This window comes from Nilaparvata lugens, chromosome 11 (assembly GCF_014356525.2).
Source record: "Nilaparvata lugens isolate BPH chromosome 11, ASM1435652v1, whole genome shotgun sequence".
NCBI lineage: Eukaryota > Metazoa > Arthropoda > Insecta > Hemiptera > Delphacidae > Nilaparvata > Nilaparvata lugens.
Window position 1 is genome coordinate 43,354,762 of NC_052514.1, and position 19,855 is coordinate 43,374,616.

Consider the following 19,855-nt stretch of genomic DNA (forward strand, 5'->3'; position numbering starts at 1 on the left):
CTTCGATCGTGACCGACAAGTGACTCATTTCGATTCTTCCCAGCCTTGCTCAGATGGTTGAGTGAATCAATTATCATATTAAGTTCCCTTTTCTAATCTGTATTTATTCCTAGGATTTATTTTGTAGACAGTTATCTGTCCACTGATCATCTCATTAGGCGGCTTTGTCTCTGCCACATGCAACTGTTTCATTTAAATATTATTGTTATGCTATTATTATTCATGTGTTCCACAACTTTTTGCGTTATAAAAAAATGTTTTCCTTATAAATTGAGACTCCAGAACTTGTGGTACAGGATACACACTACATATTATTGCCGCATCATTCATTATCATTATTACTGTTCTGAGTAGATTATTATAAACAAGATTCTTTCTGCAAATTATAGTGAGAAAATTCTTTGTGAATCAGTAGCCTGTAGAAGGAATACAGTAGTAGTTGTCAAAACCACTTCTCCAATCTCAATGGAATTTTCTCTCCCGGACACAGTTTTGGAATAAAATGAAATTAAAATATAATTTATTTTGCTGAGTTAGGACTTGGACGTCCTAAAATAGTTTTCACTATTCAAAACAGAAATTTCTATATATATCTTCATCAAATACTTGTGATGATTGTCTGTCTCTATTTGGGTGCGTAGTTTCTAAAATAAAAAATCTGGTGTGGCGCACTCACACAACTTTCCTTGCCGTTATGAAAATTGATCACCTGACGCTAGTGCTCCCGCGCATCTCGAGTCTACAATTCAAAGATTTGAGCCAGCTGGTGACAGGGCAATAACGCTGGAGACACACATGAGGTCTGCTATCTCTACATAGTGAATGATTTAATAGAATCAACAATAATTTGCAATTGAATAATCACATTTTCTCGAATTTAAAGCTTATTTTCAATTTTAGGTGAAAATGTTACTGAAATTAATTGTAGAGATTTTCATGCTTAATCTACTCTACTTGATTTTTTTTGTTTAACCTGTATCTGTAGCCTGATAATTGGGAATCTAAAATCGAACTTTGCATTGATGAGGCGGAGCTCCTGAAATTTTTATAGATATGGGACTTGTGGCAGTTGATAGAGCTTATCGATGACTATTTTAGGTATGAATTTGATCAAAATCGTTGGAGCCGTTCCCGAGAAAATCACGAAAAACTCTGTTTTTGACAACATTTTCGCCATTTTAGCCAGCCGCCATCTTGAATTGCATTTGATCGAAATTGTTCGTGTCGGATCCTTATAGTGAAAGGACCTTAAGTTTCAAATTTCAAGTCATTCCGTTAATTGGGAGATGAGATATCGTGTACACAGACGTGCACATACACTCATACACACACACACATACAGACCAATACCCAAAAACCACTTTTTTGGACTCAGGGGACCTTGAAACGTATAGAAATTTAGAAATTGGGGTACCTTAATTTTTTTCGGAAAGCAATACTTTCCTTACCTATGGTAATAGGGCAAGGAAAGTAATAGACATGGATTAGGCCCTAATCAAGAACATACTGGCATTAGAATCAAACGCAATTCGAATGCTGTTTACTCTATTTCATTCTCATTTGGAAATGACTGTTTTGAGTGGAAACATAATAATAATAATATCGAGTGACCTGGCTGGCTCAGGTCTGGTGTCAGAGTTTTCAGGTCGCAACTGATCAATTTCAAGGCCTCTGACATGACCTAACGACTGCTTTCTAGGCAGCCGGGACCGACGGTAAACGTGTCCATCCGAAACACGGGAGTGGAAACATGATATGTTTCAATAAAATACAATTAGAAAGATACTTGATAATTTTTATTACAATAAAGCCAGTAACTCACACATCGATTCTTTGACGTACGCTTTTTGCCGTCCTTATGAATTAGACCAGATTAAACGGAACAATCATAACAAACATAATCTGTTTCATCCAATAAAATTTATAAGGATGGTAAAAAATCGTACGACCAAAAATCGATGTGTGTGTAACTAGAGTAATTTGTGGTAGCCTTAAAAGGCTAGTTACACGCATATCAATTTTTGGACGTACCGTACGGTTCTTTGCCTTCTTATGAATTCTATTAGATGATGATGTCAAACAGATGATGTTTGTCAAATTCCGTTCAATCTGATAGAGTCCATAGAGACGGCAGAAATCGAACCTCCAAAAATCGATGTGTGTGTAACTGCCTTTATAAAGAGAAAGTGAATAAATAAAACAATATAAAATCTTATAGCACCCTTTATTTTTTAAAAACTTTAAACTAGTTTAACAATTTTTAAAGTTTTTTTTTTAAAATAAAGGGTGTCATGAGATTTTATATTGTTTTATTAATGTAAAAAGTAGCATATGTCAATGAAGTGTTTTTACTTTCCCCAAAAAAATTAAGGTACCCCAATTTCCAAATTTCTATACGTTTCAAGGTCCCCTGAGTTCAAAAAACTGGTTTTTGGGTATTGGTCTGTATGTGTGGTGTGTGTGTGTGTGTGTGTGTGTGTGGTGTGTGTGTGTGTGTGTGTGTGTTGTGTGTGTGTGTGTGTGTGTTGTGTGTGTGTGTGTGTATGAGTGTATGTGCGTCTGTGTACACGATATCTCATCTCCCAATTAACGGAATGACTTGAAATTTGGAACTTAAGGTCCTTTCACTATAAGGATCCGACACGAACAATTTCGATCAAATTCAATTCAAGATGGCGGCTAAAATGGCAAAAATGTTGTCAAAAACAGGGTTTTTCGTGATTTTCTCGGAAACGGCTCCAACGATTTTGATCAAATTCATTCCTAAAATAGTCATCGATAAGCTCTATCAACTGCCACAAGTCCCATATCTGTAAAAATTTCAGGAGCTTCGCCCCATCAATGCAGATAGATTCCCAATTATCAGGCTTCAGATACAATTGAAACAAAAAAAATCAAGTGGAGTAGATTGAGCATGAAAATCTCTACAATTAATGTTCAGTAACATTTTCACTTTAAAATTGAAAATAAGCTTTAAATTCGGGAAAATGTGATTATTCAATTGCAAATTATTGTTGATTCTATTAAATCATTCACTATGAAGAGATAGCAGACTCCAGCGTTATTGCCCTGTCACCAGCTGGCTCAAATATTTGAATAGTAGACTTGAGATGCGCGGGGACACTAGCGTCAGTGATCAATTTTCATAACGGCAAGGAAAGTTGTGTGAGTGCGCCACACCAGATTTTTTAGAAAGTGAATAGTATGGTAAACTACAAAATTTGAGAGATGTTATGGATGTGGAAAAATAAATTCGTCTAAAACTGTATCATTAACGTCCAATTATGACTTTTCAAAAAATATAAATTCCAAGTCACATCAGTTAAATTAGGAGGAAACAATGAACCTAGAAGAAAGTATATGACCCTCACTTGTAAGAAAATAATAGTTTACGGGTCATGACAGAAAAATAATATACAGGTAAGGCCAAGAATCAGCTGAAGCGTTACTCATAGACACGCGAACCGCATTTGTGTGCGTGTGTATATGTATTTGTGTTGCATAAAAATCCGCCAATTAATTGGCAGCACAAACACTATCACACTATCGTATATCTATATAAACAATCACATACCTGCATTGTAATCTTCATACTATGTATTGTCATCTACTCTATTGTAGATACCTGTTATACCTATATATACACACCATACTGCTACTACAGAATATGTAACGTAGTACACTGATCAATCTTCACATAAATCATACATGGACACACATGACTAGTAAAGGATGCATTGATGCAATGTGAATAAACGGAAGTGAGATAGAAATCGAGTTTTGATTATAGATATTGATTGCTGCGTAGAATTCCTTTGCGTAAGTTTGTGATCAATATCTACTCATGAAATGGATAACTGATAATATCATCAATATGTTTGTGAAGGACATATCATCAAAATACGTGCAGGATGATGTACGAGAAGGTATATTTTTTATCTTTCCATATTTGTAGGCCCCAGGCCGGCTCAAATATATTTAATTGTAATTTTGTAAAGTTTGTTCTGAATTTTCCGCTCTAAATGTATTGTCTTGATTTAATATTTTCTAAATTTGGCTTATAGGTTTTGTGTTTTGTATATGTTTGGACTTTTTAACATCAAAACGAACTGTATTTCGAAGTGAAAAATGTGAATTTAAAGTATTGTGCTGACTATAACCTTAGTGTCTGGTTTCCCATTAGGGAACTTTGGACTATATACGGCGAGGTGGAACTACCCTTAGGTCTCCCCACCATTCAAAGCCATACGCTAATAAAAATAATGAAATCTGTGTAGGCTATTTGTCAGTAGTAGACCTGTAGAATTCAAATTATTAAAATTCATAGTACAGTGGTCAAATTGATTTCAAGAACAAGAAAGGACGAAAACTACAACATTAAAATTTTCCTTGTTTATTTATTAATTTTTTCTAAATTGTTAGGAAAGAAAAATTCAAATCTCTTTGGATTGTTGAAGCGTTGAAGGTCCTTTTTTACAGTGAACCTACTGAATTTTCACTTGATTTAATTTGAGTTACATTATGTGAATTGAGCTTGGACGAATCGATTTGAGTTTTGTTTGGTTTTCAACTAAACTATTGTTGAAGCAAACTATTAGGTGAAATAAATCAAACTAACTATACAAGCATGCTGCACAAAAATCTAAAAAATTGCACGGAATTTGAACAACAGTGTCATATTGTGACAATAATCATGTCAATGTCGCATCAAAACCATATTATCGTGGTCACACTGACTCTACCACTTAATCTATACTAATAATAAAGGATAGAATTGTAGCCTATACGTACGAGATAGGAAAATTATGTTTCACGCATCATCACGTTTCAACTACTGGACTGATTAAATTGAAATTTGCTTGTGAATTCTTAATTAACCGAGGATGGTTATAGGCCTATTTTCAATTCTAGGAAAATTATGTTTCACGCATCATCACGTTTCAACTACTGGACTGATTAACTTGAAATTTGCTTATGAATATTCCTAATTAACCGAGGATGGTTATAGGCCTATTTTCAATTCTTCAAGATTTCAATAAGTCGAGTTTCCAGTTTGTCAAGTTTTAAAATAGACACTTGCGAAGCACTGGTGATCTGCTGGTTTACAATAAGATAGAAGAAAATTTCGATTCCATAAAACTGTACCACTACCACAAAATTATTAAATAAAATTTATTTAATATGGAACACATTGCACGATGTTGCAAGGGAGTTGAACAGCAGTGTGCCCAACAAGGATCATGTCCAATTTCAACAGATATTTTTTAAACCACCAATATCAGACATGCTGCACGGAAGTTGCAAGGATGTTGAAAGTGTGGCAACTCAACAATTGTATGTCAATCATAAAATTTCCAATGAAGATTTGATGAAACAGAAAGAGCCAATATCAAACATGCTGCACGGAAGATGCAAGGAAATTGCACAGTGTGGCAACTCAATAATTGCTTGTAAAGCACAAAATTTTCAATGTATGAAATAGAAAGGAGGTTTGATGGAATAAATAGAACCAATATCAAACATATCGCACAAAAGCTGCAAGGAAGTTGAAAGACAGTGTGACAACTCAACAACAATATTGTTTGTTAACCACAACATTTTCAATGGATGTAATAGAAAGGAGATTTGATGAAACAAATAGAACCAATATCAAACATGTCGCACAGAAGCTGCATGGAAGTTGAAAGACAGTGAGGCAACTCAACAACAATATTGTTTGTTAACCACAACATTTTCAATGTATGAAATAGAAAGGAGGTTTGATGAAACAAATAGAACCAATATCAAACATGATGCACAAAAAGTGCAATGAAGTTGAAAGGCAGTGTGGCAACTCAACAACAATATTGTTTGTTAACCACAACATTTTCAATGTATGAAATAGAAAGGAGGTTTGATGAAACAAATAGAACCAATTTCAAACATGATGTACAAAAGTTGCAATGAAGTTGAAAGACAGTGTGGCAACTCAACAACAATATTGTATGTTAACCACAAAATTTGCAATGGATGAAATAGAAAGAAGATTTGATGGAATGAATGGAACCAATATCAAACATGATGCACAAAAAGTGCAAGGAAGTTGAAAGACAGTGTGGCAACTCAACAACAATATTGTTTGTTAACCACAACATTTTCAATGGATGGAATAGAAAGAAGATTTGATGAAACAAATAGAACCAATATCAAACATATTGCACAAAAACTGCAAGGAAGTTGAAAGACAGTGTGGCAACTCAACAACAATATTGTATGTTAACCACAAAATTTGCAATGGATGAAATAGAAAGAAGATTTGATGGAATAAATAGAACCATATCAAACATGTCGCACAGAAGCTGCATGGAAGTTGAAAGACAGTGAGGCAACTCAACACAATATTGTTTGTTAACCACAACATTTTCAATGTATGAAATAGAAAGGAGTTTGATGAAACAAATAGAACCAATATCAAACATGATGCACAAAAGGCAATGAAGTTGAAAGACAGTGTGGCAACTCAACAACAATATTGTTTGTTAACCACAACATTTTCAATGTATGAAATAGAAAGGAGGTTTGATGAAACAAATAGAACCAATATCAAACATGATGCACAAAAGGTGCAATGAAGTTGAAAGACAGTGTGGCAACTCAACAACAATATTGTATGTTAACCACAAAATTTGCAATGGATGAAATAGAAAGAAGATTTGATGAAACAAATAGAACCAATATCAAACATGATGCACAAAAAGTGCAAGGAAGTTGAAAGACAGTGTGGCAACTCAACAACAATATTGTTTGTTAACCACAACATTTTCAATGGATGAAATAGAAAGAAGATTTGATGAAACAAATAGACCAATATCAAACATATTGCACAAAAACTGCAAGGAAGTTGAAAGACAGTGTGGCAACTCAACAACAATTGTATGTTAACCACAAAATTTGCAATGGATGAAATAGAAAGAAGATTTGATGGAATAAATAGAACCAATATCAAACATGTCGCACAGAAGCTGCAAGGAAGTTTAAAGAAAGTGTGGCAACTGAACAACAATAATGTATGTCAACCACAGAATGTGGTTCATAGGTTCATAGGATGAAATAGAAAGAAGATTTGGTGGAAACAAATCGAACAAATGTTGAACATGTTGCAAGGAAATTGCACAGTGTGGCAACTCAACAACAATATTGTTGTTGTGAAAATGTTCACATATTGTTGTTGAGTTGCCACACTGTGCAATTTCCTTGCAACATGTTCAACATTTGTTGTTGAGTTGCCACACTGTGCAATTTCCTTGCAACATGTTCAACATTTGTTGTTGAGTTGCCACACTGTGCAATTTCCTTGCAACATGTTCAACATTTGAATAGTAGACTTGAGATGCGCGGGGACACTAGCGTCAGTGATCAATTTTCATAACGGCAAGGAAAGTTGTGTGAGTGCGCCACACCAGATTTTAGAGAATTGTGTTCTGTTTATCAATAAATAAAAATAACGAGTGAAGCTCGGTGCCCCTATATTCTATATTATAGAAGACACTTTTGGCTCTTTTTATTGATACTTGAATCTATGTTATAATAAATCTTGTCACGTTATTTTTTTATAATTAATATTAGCCTATTATTTCACTTAGACCTATAAATTTCTTCAAAAGGAATCTTTATTTATCCATTCGGATTTTTGAACGTTACAATCTATAAGTATATTTTGTATTAGAAAACAGATACCTTATGGTCTCATTTGGACTATATCAGGAATCAAAATTTGGGAGAAAACAGTTTTGGGATGATCGGCTATCCTGTTGATTCGATTCCAATCATTGACTTAATTATTATATTGTGTCCTTGTCAATGAATACATAAATAGCTAGCTATAAATAAAGCTACAAAGTGAAATCTTGACCTTATTCTTTTTGACACTTGTATTTGTAAAAATTTGTGAGAAGACAGTTTTGGGCTATGCCTGTTGTCTTCTCCCAATCATATTATATTTATTATAATTATGATCTGTAATGACAATGGAATAGATAGATAAATAAATTAATTAATTAATTAATAAATGTATGATTCGCAATAGCTATGTCAATTTGCAATAGTCGTCACATAGAATATCATCCAACAAATTATTCCAGTCTCCAAATTGAATATTGTTTACTTCATTTATATTATTATACAGCTTATATGGAATGAAATACTTGTATAATTGTATTTTCTGTTGTTGTGACTAGCTATTAGGTATTATCTTTCTTCCTTTTCCATTTTCAGACGTGTCCTTGTGGTCTTGTGATCACGTTGTGGTCCTAAAATACTAAAAATACTTCCTATTCTCAATGAACTATATTTTCTGTGAATGAAAATAATTAATAAAAAAATTACCTATTAGCCATTCAATGATATAAATACAGCATGTGAACTATTAATTGATGAATTCAGATAGATATTCTTGGTTTCAACATCCAAATTTTCAATGAGCCATCTCAGGTCGATCGATAATAATATGAAGTACGAATATATCAAATGATTCTGCTAATATACACTAACATCAATACATTCATTATAAGTTCTGGTAGTACTTACTCATCTTATTGGCCAAATTAAAATAATAATATAAACCAACATTCATGCGTTATAACATGGTATGTTTATGTGTATGTTTCCTCTATGTTATCACATACTCATAAAAATAAGAAGGTTGTTATTGAAAATACAAAAACTGGAAAGAAGGACAGATGTATTTACAAAAAAACACAGTTATATAGACCAGCTATATACAGAAAAGAAAGATAATAAATTATTTTTGAAGTATTTTTTCAGACTCTTGGAGGCTGGCAGTGTGTATGAAAGATAGAAGATAGAACAAACAAAGGATAGAAAAGATGGAAGAAGAATGCGGACTCTCTCTTAGGACTGAAGCCTCACCAGTAGTGTCCGTAGGGCTTGTAGTAGCCTGCAAAATAAAGAAAAAATTATTTAGATGATTAGAATACAGTATTTATTCTATTAGACTATTATTTTGATAATCGAAAAACACCTATCCCTCAGTAAATTATCATCTTGGACATTATTTAAAATAAAAGCTGACAAGCAAGACTGCCTTGATACAAAGTGATGGATCAATCAATTATTGATCAATTTATTAAATTCGATAAAAGAATTTGGAGAAAATTGACAACTTTTTTCATGAATGTGGGATTTTGGTGACACAAGTTGTATAAAAAAATATAAACAGTTATCCCATAATTTTCGTTATCAAAAGATCGTACTCTTATGTTTTCTGCTCGCTAGAGAATGTACGAATAATCTTTGTGTTTGAATTATTTTTGTATTTTCAAGCTAATTAGTCATTCTTAACTTACTTTGATAATTGGTATTATGTAGTATCTTTGAATGAAAAATTTCAGTTAAAACAATAAATAACAATAAATTGTATAGATTCATCTTCTTCTTCTTCTTCTATATATATAAAAGCGAAATGGCAATCACTCACTGACTGACTGACTCACACAATCACTCACTCACTCGCAGAACTAAAAATCTACTGGACCAAAAACGTTCAAATTTGGTAGGTATGTTCAGTTGGCCCTTAGAGACGCACTAAGAAATCTTTGGCAATATTTTAACTCTAAGGGTTGTTTTTAAGGGTTTAAAGTTCGTCTTTTAGCATGTATCTTCTCTTCTCCCAATCTCTTATTAGAATTGAAATTTCCATATCATATGTTACTATAGAACTATAATCTAGATAGAGTACCTCTTCGAACAGTTGTTAACTGGCAACTAAATTAATAATTTTGTCAGGTTAGCATTAAGTTGAGTTGACTTTGTTAGGTTGACACAAGTTGAAGATTTAAATGCATTTATCGCGGAAAATTGATTGGGAACAGCTACTTCAATCCTGGGTATTTATATTACTAGCAGTCAGGCTCGCTTCGCTCGCCATATCCGTTTAGCCAGCCGTTTAGTCTGGACCCCCGACTGGTTTGTCCTAACATATGATAAAAATGCCCAAATGAAAAATGCAGGCGAGCGAAGCGAGCCTGCTGATCTCATTCTTGGACGATCCAGTCGGGTGTCCAGGGGGCGAAGCCCTCTGGCTAGACGGATATGGCGAGCGAAGCGAGCCTGACGGCTAGTAATTTATATTTCTATGGTTTGAGAGTATAGTTTGATGTCTCTTTCTCTTGGTTTCTTGTCTTATTTCTTCTCATTCCAATAATCATAACCTCTCTCACAATGTCCAACTCTTTCTACTCTCTCTCTTACACACTCTCTGATTCTCTCTATTATCCTCTCTCACTAATTTTTTCTCTGTCTTGTACGATATCTCTCTTGCACGGTCTCCTTATTGTGGACTATCTCTTCGTGAGTTCTCTTATAGGAGCGCTCTCACTCTCTCACTCTTTCTTTTTCTCTCTCCTTCACTCTTTCTCTATTGTATTCTCCATTCATTTTCCAATATCATTTTTCTACTGTGCTACACATCTCTCTCCCTCCATCCACCATCAACACTACTATTTCCATCTCACTCTAAATGCTAATCACAGGCAATACCAACTGTCACTCTTTCTCTCTCACCCTTTCTTGTTCCCTCTCCCTCACTTTGTCTGTTTTGTACTCTCCATTCACTTTTCAATATTACTTTCCACTGTGTTACACATCTTTGTTTCTCTACCTTCCTTCACTACACTATTACTATTCCATCTCACTCTATATGCTAATCACATGTAATAACAACTGTCACTTCTTAAGGAGGAAATTTACGATGCAAGAGCTTACTTTTCACTCAGTCTTGAAAGATGGTTAACATTCTTTCACTAAACAGAAGAGACAATTACGTTTTCAACTTGTTCACGATGCTTACGCTTTTAAACTACATAATGAGCTCAAAATATTTTCAACAGTTTGAGATAAATATGCTTTGAGAGTATAAATGAGAGTATTTTGAGTACAAACTATGCATAGCCAGGTTCAAGTTCAGATTTATTATGATGTCCATGCTAATTCAAATGAAGGATTCAAGTAGCCTATGTTATTATTTGTAAGAGTTGAGTCATTGTAGATGGATGCTTCAATAAAATATATCGCACATCTTTCAATTCATAATTTTTGTCCTATAGATTACAGAATGATGCACGATTTTCATCCTTGAAAAATATAATAATTTTAAATCTATATATATAAAAGCGAAATGGCACTCACTCACTGACTGACTGACTGACTGACTCACTCACTCACTCACTCACTCACTCACTCGCATAACTAAAAATCTACCGGACCAAAAAACGTTCAAATTGGTAGGTATGTTCAGTTGGCCCTTTAGAGGCGCACTAAGAAATCTTTTGGCAATATTTTAATTCTAAGGGTTGTTTTTAGGGTTTAAAGTTCGTCTTTTAGCTTGTATATTCTTCTTCTCCCAATCTCTTAATTATAATTGAAATTTCCATATCATATGTTACTATAGAACTATAATCTAGATAGAGTACCTCTTCGAAACAGTTGTTAACTGGCAACTAAATTAATAATTTTGTCAGGTTGGCATTAAGTTGAGTTGACTATATTAGGTTGGCACTAAGTTCAAGATTTAAATGCATTTATCGCGGAAAAATTGATTGGGCATTGCTACTTCAATCCTGGGAATATTATATTACTAGCCGTCAGGCTCGCTTCGCTCGCCATACCGTTTAGCCAGACGTTTAGTCTGGACCCCCGACTGGATGCTCTAACATATGATAAAAATGCTCAAATGAAAAATACAGGCGAGCGAAGCGAGCCTGCTGATCTCATTCTTGGACGACCCAGTCGGGGGTCCAGGCGCGAAGCCCCCTGGCTAGACGGATATGGCGAGCGAAGCGAGCCTGACGGCTAGTTCTATACTATAGTGGAATACACGTTATAAAGACAGTAGATGAAGATATATAGGAATATAGGAGAACAACGATGCCGATTCTCTGCATTTACACTGCCTTCTTTAGAGGACTGCTGATACCGGTATATTATTTCACTGTTCAACTTGTTCATACTTTGTAAAATCTTTGTTTTCAGGGTTGTAATTTAATGATTATTCTATTTGTAAGAATATTTCTTGTATTTGACAATAAATTCATTATCCATTGTTTAAAATAATGAATCATATTCAGAAGGCAGTGTGTTCTGTAGGGGATTGTTGATACCGATATATTATTTAATTTGATATTAACACTGTTCATTCTAGTTAAAAATGATAAATTTATTCTATTTGTCGAGGAAATTCATATATTTCGCAATGCTTGTGTAATGAATTTTCATTTTAGATGGAATATTCTGTTAACTAATTTTATTTCTACATTGTTATAAGTGATCAGGCAGCGTTGCAGAGCTTGAAAAGGAAAGCGCCATCTGCTTTGTCAAACGATAAACAAAGATAGCAGCACCAATATTAATCAATTTTTGCCGTAATAACGTAGACTTCACTATAGGGTGAATTCTTTTGGAAAATAAACTGAATCTACTATTATAATATGAGTTTCACATGAATACTTACATAGTTTATTCATGTAAAGTGCTATTTTGTTTTGTACCACTATGGGTTTTGTTAGACTCAGTGGAAATTGTCACATTGTATATACAAAAATAAATAAATAAAAATAATCAACTTACCATAGCTGTGGCCATATCCTCCGTATCCGTAACCACTGCCGTATCCGTATCCATGACCGTAGTAGGGCTTGCTGTAGTACTTGGGGTAGTAGGAAGCATATCCGTAAGAGGGGTATCCGTATCCGTGACCGTATCCGTAGCCGTGACCGTATCCGGGATATCCGTAAGAGGAGTATCCGTAGCTAGGGTAGCCGAATTTGGCCAATTTGTAGCCTAGACCAAGGGTAGCGTCAGTCTCAAGGTCAGAGCTGGGCTCCAGGTCCTTGGCATCAGCTGATTTGGCTTCAGCTGGTTTGGCCTCTTCGGCGGCATAAGCTACGCACACTGCGGCAGCCAATAGCAACACCTGGAAAAGGCGGGAGATTTGAAAATTAGCAGCGGGAAATTTGAGAATTGGAGGGAAAAATTTGGCAGCTTTGATCAAAGATACAAATGGGAGAAAATCTCTTACAAAAGTTGCCTTCATTTCAGCAGCCAATAGTAACACCTGGAAATGGCGGGAGATTTGAAAATTGGAGAGGAAACATTTGAAAGCTATTATTGGAGATAAAAATGGGAAATGAAAGAAAAGCTTCTAAAATAGTTATTTGTGCAACTAGTGCGCAAAGTGACAGTTTGCTGCACCGAAAGAAACGTTTACGCCCGAGCCGTAGGCGAATGGTTTCTTGAGTGCAGCAGAGGAACTTTGCGCACGTATTTCACATTAAGTTTTTCCTACAGTTACCATTGAATATGAAAAGTGGGTAATTATGGGTAAAATTGCCTGAATCCATCAAATAACTTAGTAGTGTTTGAATGGCGAGGCGGCTGTGTGGTATTGCTGTGGTGGCACTGTGCTGTTGCTGTCCTCGTTATAATATATAATAGTATAATTAGCGCGTTGTGCTTCGTTGCACTCTGCTCACTATAGCAGCCACAGCAGTCACTGTTACCAACTTCATTTTGATTTTGCTGCACTGTTGCTCCATATAACCTACTAAGTATTTTGCGTTGCCATGTTGCAAATCTGGAGTGCAGAAAAATTTTTCCCGCACTAGAGCGGAAAAGTGATTCTTTGCGTTCTGTAATCAGTGCAGCAATGGCCACTTTTCAACGTAACTGTAGGAAAAGAAAAGTTTGACTTGGGCTTAAAGATATCTCCTGGTCTTTATGGCCTGAGACAAATGTCCAACGTGTGTAGTATCCAAACACTAAAGTCAGTATACTATGCTGTAATACATGCGCATTTAGCATATGGCCTGTGCATTATGGCAGTACGAGTAAAAGAATTTGGATAAAATTCTTAAACAACAGAAGCGGGCAATTATAATAATGTTTAACCTCAGAAGAAGCGACTCAGTAAGATCACTGTTCTCTTAACTTGGGATTTTAAAAATTTATGGTCAATATGTATTCGATGTGATCATGTTTTTCAGGAAGCAGTCCAATGTATTGGAGTTAAGAAATTAGACTCACAACTATAATACCCGTTTTGGTCTAATTATTGAGAGACATAGATTGGATCTTTTTGAGAAAAAAACATTTTTCAAAGGAAGACATTTTTTTATCAATTTACCAGGCAATTTAAAGTTAATTGAAGATATCAAAATATTTGGTAAGAATCTGAAGGAATATTTGGTGAGCTTATCTCTCTGTTCTTTGCAGGAGTTCGACAATAGCAATCATGATTTTTTGAATTTTATTCGTGTACCAACTATAGTAAGTTAAGACTTATATGTAATTTCAAACTGACGCTATTCATATGTATTTGTACATGACTGATGAATAAAGATTTTTCTATTCTATTCTGAATTGGCCGCAGAAATAGCAAAACCTGGAAAAATCGGTGGTTTCAGTGAATTCATACCCAATGACTGAGAATAGTCCCATAGAAAATCACGGGAATGATATTTACACTGTACCGGAAATTAATGTACATTGATTAGCTCTGGTGGCAGTTTTCGAATTAGCAGATTTTCCGAATTCGAGAATCAGTAGATACTTGTAAACTAGCATAATAATGGAAATCATGCAGCAAATTATATGATAAATTATCAGCTAACAACACAAAATTTGAAACTAGTCAACAAGAAATTCGGAAGCTACATAAAGAAAAGCCTCAATATTCAAGTGATTGACTTTCAGTGTATTGAGATAGCTGATCCAATATTACATTATGAATTCATGGATAAATAATTCAATTTAGAATATGTGGATGGATAATAATTGATTTTAAATGAAATTTCAGTGAAAAAGTTGATATACTAAACCACATGAAGGTACTATGTCTGGCTTTATTTAGCCTAACAGCATGTAATTCCAATTGAATTTTGAAAAATAATTCAATGTTTTGAAGAGATAAACTGAAATTGTTTTTATTTGCTATCGAAGTTCAGCCCCAACCTGAAGCAATTCAGTAAAAGCATAGCAAATAGAACAGTCAATTATTCAGATAAAGATACCATTGCAATATTCGTCTCTGGTAAGAGCCTATACTCTTGCAAACATAAACAAGTAATCTTTCGATTTTGAAGTACCTAATTCATTGATGAGAAAGAAGATGATATGGGAAGAACATGCTCACTCTATCATAAAACAACTTATTAATCATCAACGTAGGATATGATAAATGCATTCATTCACCTATGGATGTACAGATTGGAGAATATCATTGAAGATTAGTGGTGAATTATGATAATGTGGACATGAATCTTAGATCAGCGTCCTATTTCGTCATGAGACACAAATTCTTATGATACAGATTGGTCTACATAAGGCGAATCGAATCAGACCAAAGTATCAAGCAATAATTGATGTATATACACTTAAGTAGCCTAAAATAGAATTGTATTGGAACCAAAAAAATTGAATATTCTACTCATGAATGAAGTTACGTGAGAAAATTGTACTAATTGGATTAGGATACTTGTGTAACTTACATCTTATTGTAAGTTGGAGTGCAACACTATCTAGTATATACTGTAGTCTACATTTTGATGTACAAAGTCCACTATCACAGCTTAGTAGTAGAATCTTAACACGCTTTTGAGTTCCTGAACTATTACAGTTTATTAATAAATCTCCACTAATAAAATGACTTCATCAGAGATTTTCCTCAATATTTCCACAATTGATAAAATATTTCAAGAGTTCCCTCAAATTATCATTAGAACTCCCATCAACTTAAGCTGCGTTTACACAAAAGTTATCAACAAAATGTTAATAACTTGATCCTTATAGATTCTATTAGATTGAACATACCTTATCATACATATGATGAACATATGTGTTTGTCAAGTTTCGTTCAATCAGGACCTCCTAAATACCTCCTAGTATTTATAGCATCTATAAAGATTAAGTTATCAACATTTTGTTAATAACTTTGGTGTAAACGCGGCTTTATAGATTATATTAGATTGAACATATCTTATCATATACATGATGAACATATGTGATTGTCAAGCTCCGTCCAATCTAATAGAATCTAAAAGAATTAAGTTATTTACATTTTGTTAATAACTTTGGTGTAAACCCAGTTTTACAATATTAGACAACAGTTGATAATTTTATATTTCCATAACTCACTAGAATAAGTTTGAATTTATGTATTCATTTATCAATATATTAATAGATCAAATCAAATCAAATCAGAGACGATATCATTCTCAACTATGAATAATTGATTGATTGATTGATTGATTGAGTACTTTATTTATGTAGATTACAATATATACTGGCTTATACACTTGTATACAATAGCTCTACAATACAGCAAAGTTATAGATGAATTTACATAATAGAGACTAAGAAAATACTATTGAACTGTATATATATGAAAAAGCAATTTGTAATATAATAACTATAGAAATAATCATATTGTTATGCATCTACATAAATTGGCGGAGCTTTGGACATATCAATGTCCATTCTTTGGGAAGAATATTAAAAATATCCACCCCACTAACTCTCTACCAAATTTTTAATTAAACTCTCTACCAAAATAATTTGGAGAGGAACAAAAGGCTTAAAGCCCAAAACTGTTCCTTTCCCAAATTTGGATAGAAATGGCACAAAGATAGGTTAAGTTTAGTACTCCATAAGTTTTTGTTCAGTTTTGAGTCCAAAATATATAAACTAGGAATAAAAATGAATGGAATGTTTTCTGTATGAATCTGTTTTTTGATTTGAATAATATCGTGTTGAGCAAAAATGAATTCTTTATCTATCTATAAACTAGGAATTTAGAATTAAGATAAATTTGAAACCAAATTAAATATAATAAAATGTATATATTTGATATGATTGTTGAACTACTTACAGCTGTCCTATAGCACAACATGATGTGGATGTGTTTAAAGAGAACCCAGTGGCAATAATAATCAAAACGAATGCTAAAGAGTCTGGTGACCAAGTAGTGTTAAGCTCCAGTTAAGCGCCCAATTTATACCAAACCAACGACAAGGAAAGAGAACAGCTGAAACCCCTCATCAGACAGAGAGAGCACGATAAACGAGCAGGAAAAGAGACCGATAACTGTAGGAAGGTGAGTAACTCAGTTCAGTATTGGAGATGTTTGACCAATCGGAACCAAGGTAAGTATGTGTGTGTGTGTGTGTGTTGTGTGTGTGTGTGTGTGTGTGTGTGTGTGTGTGTGTGTGTGTGTGCTTGAGTGGCCTAAGTTTGATGAATGAACGAGTGGAGTAAACTTGGGAACAGGTTCACACTAACAGTCATTAACATAAGTTTTGGTTCACACTCACACACAGACAGGTCGCAAATCTAGATGGCGAGGACAAAAATATTGTTAGGATGACTTGTGGATTATTGGTTTTGGTGTGAGTGTTTGAGAGAGAGATAGAGGTCGGGAGATTGTGAGCACTTGAGAGAGAAATAAATAGGTGTAGAGAAGGTGAGTGGAATAGTTTGGTGTTGGTAGAGAAGGGATTCAACAAGGAGGTTTGATTGATTGATTGCTTGATTGATTGAGTACTTTATTTATGTAGATTACAATATATACTGGCTTATACACTTATATACAATAGCTTACAATACAGCAAAATTATAGATGAATTTGCATAATACTTACTTACTTACTCCTCAGCGCTACAGGTCGTTACAACCCTTGGCCTCCCAGACATAGCCCCTCCATCTCTCCCGATCCTGTGCCTGCCTTCTCCATTACGAACTCCAAGCGTCCTTAAATCATTCTCCACATCATCCGTCCATCTACTCCTAGGCCTACCTCTTCTTCTTCTATTGTATAGCCTTTCCCTCCATATACATTTTGCAACTCTTTCATCATTCATCCTTACCATATGTCCTATCCATCTAATCCTGCCAGCCTTGATAAATCTGACGATATCCTCACTGCCCAAGAAACGCTCAATTTCACAATTTTTTCTCCGTTTCCAGTGTCCATTTTCACACACAGGCCAAGGATCCTTCTTATCACCTTTCTTTCAAAAATTCGTAGCCTTTCCATGTCACCAGCATTAAGTACCCAAGTCTCAGAGCCATAGCATACTACAGGCCTGACTAATGCCTTATACAACTTCACCTTTGTAGCTCTTGATAGTAGTCGAGACTTGAATAACTTTATACTTGCATAGAATGACCTGTTACCTGCCATTATTCTATTTTGTATCTCAGCTGTGATCTTACCACTACTTGTCACAAGCGTTCCCAGGTATACAAAGTCATCCACCTGCTGAAATGTGTAGGGTCCAATTTTCATATTTCTAGTAGCTCCCCTAACTACGGCTGGTGACACTCTTAAATACTTTGTCTTGGCCTCATTGATTTTCAAACCCATTGGCACACTATTGTTCACCAGTAGAGTGAAAGCTTCTCTCAAGGCCGGCACAGTTCTTGCTATTATGACCAAGTCATCTGCGTATCCACAGACCTGCCACAATCTATTCACAACAGTACTTTCATGTGCAATGTCCTTTACTGCCTCGTGCAGAGCTAAATTGAACAACAATGCCGAGAGAGCGTCTCCCTGCCTTACTCCATACTTCACAGGAAAACGCCTTCCAACAGACTTGCCTATCCTTACCCTAGAGTATGTCTCGTTCAGGGTAGCCGACACCAGCTTAATTAGTTTTGATGGCAAACCGTTATTGTTCATGGCTTCAAGTAACTTCGTTCTGCAAAGACTATCAAATGCTCTTTTATAATCCACAAAAAGCAAGTGTAGAACTATGTCATGCTCTATGCACTTCTCCATTGCCTGCCTCAATGTAAAAATCTGGTCAACTGTGCTTCTGCCTTTCCTGAAACCCCCCTGGTAATCGCCCAATATCGCCTCAGCATATGGGATGAGCCTTTGCAGAAGTATATTTGTGAACAACTTGTATACAATGCTAAGCAGAGAAATGCCTCGATAATTATCACAAATCATTTTATCTCCCTTTTTTAAAATTGGACAGATATACTTGTCTTCCAGTCATCTGGCATTCTTTCCTCTCTCCAGACCATTAAAATCAACTCAAAGATCTCTTTCTTCAATCTATCCCCTCCTTTCTTGATCATCTCACTTAGTATGCCATCCTCACCAGGAGCTTTGTTATTTTTCAGGATTGTTATTGCCTTCTCTAGTTCAGCAAAGGTGGGTTCTGCAGTTTCTCCCTCTTCTCTCACAAGAGGTTCAAACACCTGGCTTGGTTGTCTTCTTCCCCCTCGTTCAGCACTCCTTCGAAATGTTCAGTCCACCTCTCTAGAACCATCTCATTACTAACAACACATCCATTTTTGTCCTTACACCCATTCAATCTTGCCTGAAACCCCTCCTGAACCAATTCACTTCCCTGTATAATTTTCTGCTCTGGTTAGTATTACTCAATGTTTCTAAGTTTAGTACCTTTTGTTTCATTGCTTCTCGCTTTTTGGATCTTATAATTGATTTTGCTCTCCTTCTTAGCTCATTGTAGTTATTTCTAGCATTTCTTGTGTTCCTTTGCAACATTTTTTTCCTAGCTTCATCTCTCTCCCTTAAAGCTTCTTCACACTCGTCATCAAACCACTCCTGATTTCTTTCCACTACCTTCACTCCTATGGTTTCTTGAGCAGCACTGTCTAAACTATTCCGTATCCTTTCCCATTGCACCTCCAAATTCACCCTTTCCATGTTATTCTGCATAAACTTCCCTTCCAAATTGTTTTGAAAGATTTGCCTTTCATCATCTACCTGCAACTTATCAATATCCCACTTGCATCTTCTTATTCCTCTTTCCTTGCGTATATTGGCCAGCCT

At 35.0% G+C, this 19,855-nt stretch overlaps 1 protein-coding gene across 1 annotated transcript; it reads right to left on the reverse strand.

The window, feature by feature from the left end:
* Positions 1 to 8,701: 8,701 nt before the first annotated feature.
* LOC111053316 (shematrin-like protein 1) lies at positions 8,702 to 17,351 on the reverse strand. Its single transcript, XM_022340174.2, has 3 exons — positions 16,919 to 17,351; positions 12,622 to 12,967; positions 8,702 to 8,935 (listed from the first exon to the last, which is right to left on the reverse strand). Exons 1-3 carry the CDS (start codon positions 16,937 to 16,939, stop codon positions 8,904 to 8,906), a joined length of 399 nt encoding a protein of 132 aa, XP_022195866.1. The 5' UTR covers positions 16,940 to 17,351; the 3' UTR covers positions 8,702 to 8,903.
* Positions 17,352 to 19,855: the final 2,504 nt, after the last annotated feature.